The sequence below is a fragment of the Nelusetta ayraudi genome, unplaced genomic scaffold (genome assembly GCF_046127955.1).
Source record: "Nelusetta ayraudi isolate G7.1 ecotype Tasmania unplaced genomic scaffold, CSIRO-AGI_Nayr_v1 ptg000136l, whole genome shotgun sequence".
NCBI classification, from domain to species: Eukaryota; Metazoa; Chordata; class Actinopteri; order Tetraodontiformes; family Monacanthidae; genus Nelusetta; species Nelusetta ayraudi.
In genome coordinates, this window is record NW_027466186.1 from 3564145 (window position 1) to 3576874 (window position 12730).

Consider the following 12730-nt stretch of genomic DNA (forward strand, 5'->3'; position numbering starts at 1 on the left):
TGGTGCCGTGCTTTGGGACTACATGGATAGTCTCCATATTATTCATTTGAGAATGTCAAAGGGTTTCTCGAGCGCAGTGCAGCTGCAGACGTTTGACAATGTGAAGACTTAAGTGTCCTTGAGAATAACTCTCTATCCTCCTCATTCTTTCCATCAATGGAAGAGGCATTTTCCACAAACCTGATTATACTTCACTCTACAGGGGGTGGCTTTCCTTTTTGTAGACAAATTATTCCAACCCCCAAATATAAATTGTATTTGCAAAAAAAAAACAAAGGCTATAAATCAAAATGGGTTTTTAGGGGTTTGTGACCAAACACATGACTTGTTTTCTAATGTTATTCACAAGGAGGGAAGAGGGAATTCAAGCAAGTGTCTCAACATGGTCAAGCTGAGCTTCAGCCATTTGCATGGCACAAGTCTTCTAGCTCTGAATCCCTTTGTCAAAGGTCCAAAAACAGCCCGTTTCATATTTTCACACCACTTAAAACAAGGTTCTGTTTTTCTACCTGATGAAAGTTTAAGGTAAATTTTGAACCAGTAGAGGCCTGTTTTAAGGAATGAACATGGACAAATTGTTCTTTGAGTGGTGTGTACTGTGTTCCAGCATTGTTGGACCCATGGGCATCCGACTTTCTAATTCCTGCAGTTCTGATAAGCTGATTTGCAGATGCATAGGGACTTGCACAACCTCTCATATGACGCTGAGTAGTAAGAGTTTAAAGTGGGCAATAAGGCAGGTCCTGGCAACCGTGATGCTAACTTTAGAACTATTGAAAAACAAAACAAAACAAAAACTAATGAAAGTTTCTTATTTTCTTCTTAAATTGGGTGAGCGGGGGTAAGTGAGTTGGATTATAAAAAAATAGACACTTTTTTTATTTTTTTTTATTTTTTTTTATTTATAGATTGGATGAGCACCACACGCTGTATTTTTAGAACACTTACCATTGTCAAAAGAATAGGTAAAAATGCAGAGTTCACACAAATCAATCTGTTTTTAGCTTCTAAATCAGCTTCCTTTTTAAAAGGATGGGTACGGGTGTCAGAAGAGTGCTGATGTGCTTTTCAGCTGTTAAATGAGGGGTTGGAGTACATCTCTTAAATCCTGAGTCTTTTTGTCTTCTGAGGGTTTGAGAGGAATGGAGTTGAGAAAAAGTCGAGGGACTGTACCCCATTTGTAAAATCAGCTTTCTTTAAACTGTAATGAATCCAGAAAAATAGTTTAGCCTTTCTTTTGGACTCTGGCACATGTATGAAACGCCATGATGAGCGGACTTTGCTGTCACCACAGAGCAAAAAGGGAGAAATGCGAGGACTTGGATATAAAGAGCTGCCAGTGAAACTGGCAACGCCATCAATCATTCACAATGTTGTTGGTTTTTTTGTTTTTGTTGTTTTTTTCCCCCCACGCCTCCTGTTTTTCAGTGTGAATTATTCTTAGAGGTTATTGATTGGTCAACACACAGTGAAACAAAATAAGTGTTTTATGTGTTCAGTGTGGGGAAACTCACACCCCAACATTTACTTATTGATACTGGGCCTATCACTTGCTGTGCAGGACAGGAGCAGGGCTGTATTTTTTATGTGGAGTCCAAGGTTTTCCGCCAGAGGCCTGTTTTTGCATTTTTATTTTGTATTTTCCTTGATGGTTTCAAAAGTAATTGCTTTTGCTTATTGTAATTAAGACGTTTTACCCCATGCACATCGGTTATTTACCAAGATGAGGGGGCTTGGGAGTGAAACCAAGGCTAAAAGAAGCATAATCGGTTTACATATTTGGCTCTTTTTTTTTTTTTTAAGGAAATTAGTTATACATTCGCTCAGCTTGTCACCAGGGTTTTGGCTGTTTCTCCTCTGAGTTTGCAAGCTTCCATTAGTCTGTGAAGGTCAAGGTTGGAATGCATCAAGACCAGTGGGACGTGCATCCATACCATCTGAGACAACTTTGTGTCTTTGCGCACATCTTATTGCCTCTGCTGAGATGCTTTGGCTGGAAAAACTTCTTGTGCCTACCAGGAGCCCGTCAGGATTCTGTCCCGTTCATTTTATTGAGACGATTTTTTTCTGGCTTGGTCTTCAGAGCATTTGCATGCAGAGTTCAGCAAAACTACATTAGCTGAGCTGTTATCAAGCTTAGGAGTACGGCTCAACTTGGCCATTTAACTGGACCAGTGCCCTTGGACATTTATTCATTCATTACATATCTTGATTTACCACCAATTCTCTTAGTGTTCCCGTTGACTTGGTTTTAATTTTCACCATTCTCTTTTGTCACACAACTCTGTGCAGGAATATTTAACTTCCAGCCACATTATATAGGTGTCAGCCTGACTTGGTACCATTACGGTCAGATAGATATGTTACCATATACTTTGAACGGAAACACACACACACACACACGCACGCACGCTTGCGCACACACACGTCAACCAACAGTGTGGGCAGACTCATTCCCTATCTTGCCCCTGGGACACACAGTGATTGATAGCAGAGGTGGTCGGGCAGCTGGAGTGACTGAGGAATAGTAAACGGCAGCATATGCTCTCACCTCTCCTCACTGTTGATACTGGGCCCCAAAAATGGCTTTTCTGCCAATACCATGGCTAATGTATGCTTTTATTTCAGAATGGTTGAGTATAAGCATGGATTTTGGAGGGTTTTTACTCCACTTTATCAGTAAAAATGACCTTTTTGAAGTTGAAGCGACTGTTACCAAATAAAGAATGCGGTTGTTCTGCCGTGGATAAGCGAGTGAGCATTCTGATATACAGGCTTCGCAACCCCGTACGCTTGTAAGGCGGCAAGGATACAACAAAATTTAAGGTCTGATTACTTGTAGATTGATCTGGAAAAGCTACCATCTGAATCCTTTTTCGCAGGCCCAAGTCTGACAAAATCAATCAGGGGAAAATGGTCAGTACCTGTTTCCAGGGTTTTGTTGTGTCAAAAACAGACATTTACTGCGGAACTCGTAAAGAGTGCCAGCTGGAATAATGATTCCGCAGCCTCAGCAGTTTTGAGAACTGGAAAACTATTCCTCATTAAAAGAGGCGCACCAACCTCTTTGCTCTTGCCCAATATGGCTTTGGCAAGAGTTAAGTTCAACTCTGGCTGTGCTGAAGCTTGAAACAATGCTACACTGAGCATCAAGTGTCGGCCCTCGTGCAAACAGAAATTGAAAGACTTTATCCATCTGTGAATTTCATTTATGTTTTTGGCCACTCATTGAAGTGAATTAAAGATTATACGGTACAATGCTGTGTTAATCAAGCAAGCATGGGGTTTACTTAATGCTCATGCAAATCTGTTGTATGCTTCGCTGTCAAGGTTTACCAGGTGTATTTCTCAAAACAGTCGGCAGCTTTCAGTCGCGAGACCACTGCGGTGCCATGGCGATGAAAGAACTCTTGAGTAATTTCATAAACAGAGCCAAGTGTTGTCTGTGTTGTCGGTTCATCATGTTGGTTAATTGCCTGGATTTATTTTCTTAGCAGATTGTACTTCTGATTGCCTGCATCCTTCTCTGCTGCTCCCCATCACGGTTGCATGAAAGTAATTATGAATAGACAATGGTCATTATATATGAGCTTTACATATATTGTGTGCTTCTGAAAGGTCCTTTAATCAAATGTAAAATTAGATAAAAGAATAGTGACAAAGAAGAAGATAAAATGAGACGCAATCATTCCATTCAATCAAAAGTACGAAGGCGTTGTGCATGTCTGAGTCCTACAGGTTATGCACGTTCCAGAAATTTGCTGCCAGTCAATTTATGTACTGCAAATAATCCACACTGTAAAAAGAGGAGAACACACAAGGCAAGGGACTGGTGCTGAGGCAACTGCCTCCTGGGGGCGCTGTGTTAATGGCCATGTCATCCAGCAAGTTCCTTGTTACAAATGAGTTATTAAAAAAAATGATTTGGAAACATCATTTTAAGGCACAAAAAGTACATAGTGGCCTTTTAAATGATAATCAAACTCCAATTGTTGAACACAATCAGTCACTGAAAATACCAGTGTTATATATATCAGCTTACTGCACCATTAAAACATAATGGCATTTAACTGAAATGTTATTGAACTGAAAAAAAAAAAAAACGAATAATGCATAAAGTCGAAATGATAACAAGTCTCTTTGTTAGCAGAAATGCAAAACTTTTGTACAACTGAAGCACAATAATCTCCAAAGAAAAGGCACATCAGTCGCTCGATCCCTCTTCTGTTCCTCATAATGAGAAAATAACCTCATTTTGGGTTTGCGGATCTGTTTATATAAACTGCATGGTCTTGCATCATGCGATTATGTGTAAATTCTTTAATCGCAGCAGGCCCTCGCCGGTAGCGCGACTCCAGCTGTCAGGCCGAGCTGCATCAATCAAGCAGCCAGTGGGTGTTGACAGACGATGTACACGCACCCAGCAGAATCCTGATACAACTTAGGAGATTCCACTGCACATTGCAACACTTACCGACATGCCGCAATGTGCATTATAATAGTTTTATCTGCTTGAAGATCACAGGATGCCAAAAGCAGTTGTCATTGAAATGAGATTAATTGTTCAGCGGGACCACATGCAGACAGACTTTAGATTTCAACTATCACTTTTTATAATTAAGTTGGGGGGGAAAAATTCTGTGGATATTATAGAATTAGACTTACAATTTGATATGCTCTGTTCCCATTACAAAATAGAAATTGACCACTGAACCACTGTTTGAATTTCTGCTGTCCATGAAATATGATTGTTAATTCTCTAAATGTCCCGGTGCTTCTTTGGTCCTAGACTACTTCTTCACTGACTTTCTTTTTAGTACTTCTCTGTGCCTCAGAAATCCCAGAGTGTATGACTAAATCTCTCACTCGGCCTTTTCAAAAGCGTTCCTAAAAACTTGGGCAGGAAGTGAACAGCGGGCTGGTGCAAGAGAGACAAAGTAATTGGTTTGTTTTGCCAGTGGTCCATCCCTCAGGTTGATCTTTGGAGGTGGGTTACCTTGTGCATAATTACCCTGTTAATGACGGGGCGCTGGGTCAGGTACACACAAGGGCGTCATCGGAGCGAAGCACATTGCGAGCACAACAAGAGAGAGGGAGGCGTCCTCATTGGCCAGCGGGTGTCCACCAAATTCTGTTGGCCTTTCAAGTTTAGTCTAAAAATACAAAAAAAAGAAACAGAAAATCCAAGACACTCTTCTTGAATCATAAAAAGCCTTTATTTGGATGGCTAACTCATGGAGAAAATTTAAACCCACCTGTTTCGGCCATCAAGCCTTCATAAGGGTATGTTAAGTGTGTAATATTTGGAGATTTTGAAGAAAAACGGCGACATCAAGTGGTTACATTTTAGATTGGAACATCTTTTCACTCTCTCCTCCTCCTGAACGTGCCAGTGAACTATGGTGTCCTGTGCGGCCAAACCTGGATACCTTGTCCACCATGTCCATCGTTGGTTGATTTGAAGACGCGAGCATTCACCCTAATTACAAAACACGCTGCCAGGCGGGCTGGATTGCCCTTACACGGCTTCCTTAAAGATTGTTGTTCCTGAAAGGTCCAGTGTATACAGTTTTTAAGGAAGCCGACCTATAGGTAGTTGCATTTCCATTACCTCTACAATTGTGCAAAACCTAAATATTGCAATAACAAATTGGCAATGGAAACACCTACACTTCGAAAATCCTCCCAAATATCGCTAAAAGGTTTTGACGCTCTCATGAGGTGGTTTTTCAGACCTATCGATATAGTGGAATATCGAAAAAGTGAAAAGAAAAGAAATCGATGTCAAGTTGACTTCGCTTTCCACATTAAACCAGGCAACAGCGGCTTCCTACTGTCTCTGTTTGTGCGCCAATGAGGTGGAGGAGGAGAAGGAGGTGTGACACATGACACAACAGCAGCAGCAGCATGTGTCCTGCCCCGACGCCCCGCCCTCTAAAGAGGAGCTGACAGCAGGAGGCTCCCGCCCTCAACACGCAGCGTAGAGCCGAGCACCAGATCCCCCCCCCCCCCCCCCTCCCTCCTCCATCCCCCCTCGTCTTTCCGCTCTCGCTCTCCGCGTCGACGACTCGGCTGCTCAGTCTGCTCCGTTTTAATTTGCGCCCACGTTGTTTGTTACCGCGGACGCAGGAAGACATCTGGAGTCGCTCGCGCTCGCCGGGCCCGTCGGTTAATTTCTCGTCACCTCGCCGGAGCCTCTCGAAAGGCGCTCGCCTGCCGGGCATTACGGCACAGCGAGGCAGTGACTCGACGCCGCTCGTCACCGAGAGCCGCAATCATGCTCACGCCCCACCCTCCCCTCCCGATTCCTATTCCCGTTATCTTCTCCTCTCCTTCCTGCTCGTCCCTCCCCCTGTCCCCTATCCATGTGGTCCTGCTTTGTTTTGTGTTTTTCCTCTCGCTGACCATGTCAATCACCGAACAACAGGCCAGATTCCGAGATGAGATTGAGATCTCGTCCAATCTTGCAGAATTGCCTGTAAATAGGGTCTGTGTCTCCCATCCCAGAGTTGTTACCCAGAAAATACGAAATACGAAATCTCACATTGTGGGGCCAAGCAGTGCACCCGAGTGCCCCTTTTCATTCCTTTCCCCATGCTATTAGAGTATTTAACAGTGTTATTGTGTGGAGAGCAGCTTCATTTGTTTCCCTTGCAGAGTTGCAGATTATGAATTCATTTCTTGGGTTTATGAAGTGTTTTTAATAGGGAACCTGCAGAGAGGATATCCTTGCAATGCAGCTGCACATGCAACGTCCCAAGCTGCAGTCTAAAGCGATTCACTCGTACAGTAATCCATCAGCATCCTTTAAGTTGTTGCAAAATCTGCTGTAAAAAAAAGAATCAAACAAAAGAATGAATGAATGGAGGAAGAGACTTATTCAAACCGGGTGTAATTTTTGCAAGCTGAAGGTTACTGGTAGACAACGCATTATTTAGGGGGCGACAGCTTCAATTTTTATAGAAGGCAACTTTTCAGTTTGTGCATTTGAGAGAGTGCAGCTTGAAAGTGACCCCCCAGGTCCTGCACTGCATACCTTATGCTTAACTGCTCAACATAATAGTTACTGCTAACCTTTTCCACCGCTCGCCTCACCTTCACACCCCTCCTCCCCTGGCTCACTTTGACACCTCCCCGCCACCCCCTGCATCTTAGCCCCTGCCCCGGTGAGATGCCGGCAGAGGAGACGCAAGGACAAGAGGGGTTGAGGTCAACATACGTTTAATGGAATGAGACATCGCGGCGTCCGAGTCATCATTTAGTCAGACTGCTATTAAATATGGTGCCCGGCGCAGCTTCACAGCTCATCATTTATTTTGCTTTGTCCATGACAGCTGGCACATTTGCTTTAAAGGCAAATTTTGACGTGACATAATGTGACATCGCCAATATAGGCGTAAAATGTCATTAAAGGCTGATTAGAGTGGTGGCCTGCAAAGCATTTGCAAGCCAGAACTGGTGAAGGGCAAAGAGTTACACAGCGCCGTAAGCGGAACCTGAAAATACATTTGCAACCTCCAACCTATGTACAGGACTGTATTTGTGTCAAACATTCTGACTTTTGAAATGACGGAATCCTTCGCACTCATTGCCACCGCACTCGGAAGGAAAAGCGCAGAAAGCAGTCATTTCTCATTCAGGTCTCTTCGCACTTGTTGGATTGTCACACAAGACCTCCCACCACCCTTTTTGAACAGCTTATAAGTAATGACGTCTAATATGATCAAGAATTCCAATTGTCATTCATGCTTATTTCTAAGGAGCAGTCGATGGTGAAATGCTGCCATGTTGGAGCTCTGGAGTCATGGCAGTAAATCAGTGTGACAGCCGCCTTTATGATGCATGACGTGGTGGGATTCGTATTGTAGATTTGACCGTTTTCCTGGTTGGCTTTGCTTTAATGAACACGACAACCAGGGAGTCTAGTTCAGATCACTAATGTGGGTTAAGCAGGTGTGTGTGTGTGTGTGTGTGTGTGTGTGTGTGTGTGTGTGTGTGTGTGTGTGTGTGTGTGTGTGTGTGTGTGTGTGTGTGTGTGTGTGTGTGTGTGTGTGTGTGTGTGTGTGTGTGTGTGTGTGTAGTGGAACACCAACAGTTTCTTAGTTCTTCCTTCACTATTTCCAACGTTGCCCTCCATCCCTTCCTACCTTCCTTCCCCAGTTTTTGCCCTTGCTTTGTTTCTCCGCCTTCCCGCCGTCCCTCCCTCCCAGTTTGTTCTCGTTAACGGCCCAACAGTGGAGGGATGTGCTCTACAGGCCGGGGTCTGTGGGGCCACAGCTGCCCAATAAACCCCCCTGATTTATCAGCCTCCTCCAGCGAGGCTGCGTGGAAAGACCCCCCCCTACTTGTGTTTGCTGTTACTTACAACCGGCAAAGGCCCGCTGTTTGTATTTCTCTCTGCTCGTCCTTAGGTTGTGTCTCGGGTAATGAAATGACTCTCTCTGTAATGCATCTGGCCTGGCTCTCCAGAAGCTGAAGCCTGTCTGTGTATCTCTCTTGCCGAGGATATATTTACTGACGGAGGAGGGATTGTGGTGACTGGCGATCCCAGTTGATGGTCATTTTATGATTCTCCACCTCGCCGCCTTGATATAGGAGGAAATCTATGTTGTCACTTTCATTGCATCCCTTCTTTACTTTCTTGTATTTTCTACTTTTGGAAAAAAAAACAAAATCACATCTTCTCTGCTCTGTTACTATATGCTTGTCCAGTTCCAGATGGATGCCAGACATTTGCAAATCCCCCCCAAAACACCCGTAAGCTGTTTTTAATGGAGCTCTTTGATTGAATGATTTAACACTCGTCTCTCTCTGTCTCCTCTGTCTCCTCTGTCTGTCCCTGTCTCTCCATCCATATTCTCTTGATCTCTCCAGTTCAGTACCAGATGGAGATGATGCGTTCATTGCGTCACGTCAACATTGACCATCTGCACGTGGGCTGGTACCAGTCCACTTACTATGGCTCCTTTGTCAGCCGAGCGCTGCTCGATTCTCAGTTTAGTTACCAGCATGCCATTGAGGAGTCCGTTGTGCTTATTTACGGTGAGTACGACTTTAATTTTCCTCTTTTGGGGTTTTTTTTTTTTTTTTTTTTTTTTGAATGGTGATGATGTGAAGGACACCCAAACACTGGACACGACATTCAAAACAATCCTTGAAAGTTTGATGACTTTAGAAAGTTTTGCCCGGCAAATTGATTTCACCGTCTGTTGTTTTCGGGGTCATGATCGTGACTTCCACTGTTCACCATGGTGAGGGAACACAAAACAATCCAGAGTCTTTCAGACTGGATTCATTGACTGTTGAGTTGTTGTTTCTTTGTGCACATAATGACAATAAATACTCTTCAGTCCTGTTCAGACATTGCCATCAATGGTACGTTAATGAGGAAGATGAGCAAGTTGGCAAGAATCCACACCAATCTATGAGCAAGGATATAATATATGTAAATATATATTACAGAAGCCTCAGTTCATTGTATATTGCAACACAAAACAATTCCATGGGTGGCGAAACAGCAACTCTGCCTTGCTCTAACTTTACTTTATGGTTTCCGGTTTTCACCATTTTTGACAAGCGTCCCCACAACATCCATCTTAAACTAAAAATAACGCTGCCGTCTCTCGTGATACTGTGTGTTAACATTTAAGAGTCCAAGCAGTACATCAGTGTGACAGATGGAGAACAAGATGAGTCGAGTATTTCAAAGTTTTAAAAAAAAACAAAAAAAAACAAACAAACCCAACAACAAATGTTGCGCTTGATAAGTCTCTCCAATGTCTGCAGTGATTTAAAGTATGCTTCCAGTAAACTCACCAGTTAGAGGATATATTGGATATATATTGGATCGGATCTGTGATATATGAAGCCATCTCAAGATGGCTGTAAATTTAATTTCCTTCAAACAAAAATTCTGTTCAGCAGCAGGGATGCCGCTTTATTGGGAGCTCAAGTTCTTGTGCTTTACAGCAAGGCCGGTGGTGATTCCTCCTTTAAATCAACAGTGGATCTTTCTTCTTTTTTTTTTTTTGCCACATTTTTCTGCAGCCTTTAAATTTCCAACAGAGGAACAGGAAGGGCAGCAAAAAATATAAATGACCGAGGTAGCTGGTGACATGAGGTGCACCTGCTTTTTGACAAACTGCCTTCAGTGCTGCCTGATGTTGTGGGCCACCAATACCATCCGATCCAATCACATTTAAGGGAAATAAGATGGGCACAATTGCAATCAAATTTATGATGCACAAAGATTTATATTGACCACCTGACATTTTAGCCCTCGCGAATTAGACTTGCCAGCCAGGTGGCCACTGAGGTAGGCAGAAAGTCCGCCTGTTAGCCGCCCCTCCCACTTAAAACCAGGGCTCCTGGTAATGTCAGTCAATAATGCTGCACTTAATGGATCACGGCACGGCAAGGAATTGACATTATCTCTGTTTAAAGTCAAAGAGAAAGAAAATTGATTCCATTTTTGTTCTCTTTGTCATTAGCCGAGCGGTCGATCTGTGCCGATAGTTGAATCAATCTAGTGGCTAACTGGCGAGCAAATCGCTTCCGTCCACTGACAGCTTCAAATTGAAATGGGTTGTTAAAGCAGCTGGTTAACACGTGCCCGGCTATAACACTTTTATTACATAGGTGAATGTTGAAAAGGTTACAAAGAGAAGTACTGAAAGGTAATGTGCAGCTATTTGTGCTTCCCGAGCTTCCAAGAGCTTCCAAGAAGGAAACCGCTGATCAGGCTTTGAAAGCAATTAAACAGAGGCTTTCACACATTTCTGTCACTTTAGTGCTGTTTGCATGCAGATCATGGACCTTTTTTTTTTTTTGGAGTAAAATCATCTGTTTAGTGCTGAAGCAACAGAACACCTACAGTTCTAATTTGTGCAACAAAAAAAAAACAACTTTCAGACTTCCAGAAGTGGAGGAAAGCTGTTATGTCATGCAGAGTTTTAATGCACCTGCTCGGTATTCAATGGAAAGGAAAACAGTTGTCTTAATCAGATGCGACTGCCTGCCTGCTCTCCTTTAGAAATGGGCCGGTGTGAATTTAAATTGGCGGCGTCTCTGGCTTCTCCCGGGTGAGGGTGGGTGGGATTGGCTGAGGTGGAGGCGAATGTCTTGTCACAGCTGGGTCAGGAAGAAGTCACACTGAGATCTTGCCTGATTGTGTTTTTGTGGTTGTTAACTTGTCCAGTCCAAGTCAGAATGTCATTACATTAAATTATATATTTTTTTCGCTCAGACAGGTAGATTCCGCAAGGTAACAATAAAACATATACATTGTAGTTGTGTGAATAAAAACTTTCTCCAAACAAACTTGATCACTTTCATACTTTTCTTCAGAAACAAAACGGAGCTAGTCCAGCAAGAGATGTTATTATCTACTTGCCAGCTATTTTTATTTATTGATTTGAGGATGTTTTGCCTGCCTGTATAGCACTAATATGCGTCCTTAGCAGTTAAATATGGCCATTTGTAACCCTGTCTGTCCTTCTCTCATCCCTCAAGACCCGATCAAGACGGCTCAAGGATCGCTGTCCCTCAAAGCCTACAGACTCACCCCGAAGCTCATGGAGATCTGCAAAGAGAAAGATTTCACACCGGAAGGGTGAGTTGCTCTGGCAGAACACAGCGAGAGAGACGCGGTCAAGGACTTGATGTTTACTGTCAAATCTGACAAAGTGCAGATATTCAAATAAAGTTTTCTCAAATACATTTTTTGAATATAACCCCGCTGATCTCATGAGTTGAAATTGAATACACTCACCCCTGTTTTTTTTGTTGTTTTTTTTACTATGCACATTGGGACAAATATAGGTCTATTTACCCCCAGGAGAGAATGTTAATAACCTTCACAGGTTGATGCTGATGATTTATCAATTCCCCTCGCTCCTCAAACAAATGCACCGTGTTTACGTTCTCCCTGACCTCAAGGCTTATCGTAATTGCCTTGAAATTGCTGCTAAAAATGATTGTAATGGGTGGGCTATTTTCGCAGCGGTACGGGGCAATCCAACTATGTAAACGATCACATGCCATAGCATGCAGGGGCACACATGCAAAGTAATGCGCAAAAAAAAGTACACTAAAAAGAAACAACAAAACGTAGATATCGCAAAAGTTTGGAATTGCTGTCCATGTAGAACTTTTTTTTACCTATGCATTTTAAATCCACTGAAAGGTAGCTTATTTGCAGACAGAAGGGTCAATTTAACACCATGATTGGAGTTCTTTTTTTACTTCCTTCCCTATTTTTTTCCCCCACTGCATATCGCCAGCCGTGTGTTTCAATTTCCAGGCCCTCTCTTATTGACTCATTGTGTTTGGCCCAGAGTCAGGATCCTTCTCATGTCAGCTTTTCATTAGCTCCTATGATTTATTACGGCTGCAATCTGTAGCTATCAGTGGTCCCCTCTACAGCTCATGATTGAAAGAGGATAGCTATAGGAAGGCAAGGGCCATATTTATGCAAAACAGCCAGCGTTCAACATGGGGTCTGTTCTGTCTTTGAAAATAGAGCAAAAATGTGTGCAACAATGTGTGTGTGTGTGTGTGTGGGTGTGGTGTGGGTGTGTGGGTGTGTGTGTTACTCTTATGTTCAGAAAGTTTGTGCTGAAGCTCCCAGTCCTTGAAATCAGCCCTTCATGGTGCCACAACTTGCACTAATAGTTAGCGTGTGCCAGTGACGGCATCCTTAGCCAGAAGTCTGTTCTGCCCTTTGAGACCA

At 43.1% G+C, this 12730-nt stretch overlaps 1 protein-coding gene across 3 annotated transcripts in view; it reads left to right on the forward strand.

Annotated features, from left to right (window-relative positions):
* LOC142879378 (eukaryotic translation initiation factor 3 subunit H) overlaps positions 1 to 12730 on the forward strand; it is a 47517-nt gene that overhangs the window by 19744 nt on the left and 15043 nt on the right. For all 3 annotated transcript variants that reach the window (XM_076012627.1, XM_076012628.1, XM_076012626.1), the window contains 2 exons: positions 8875 to 9042; positions 11512 to 11611. In XM_076012627.1, coding sequence (XP_075868742.1) covers positions 8875 to 9042; positions 11512 to 11611 — 268 coding nt within the window. The remainder of the gene's footprint in view (positions 1 to 8874; positions 9043 to 11511; positions 11612 to 12730) is intronic.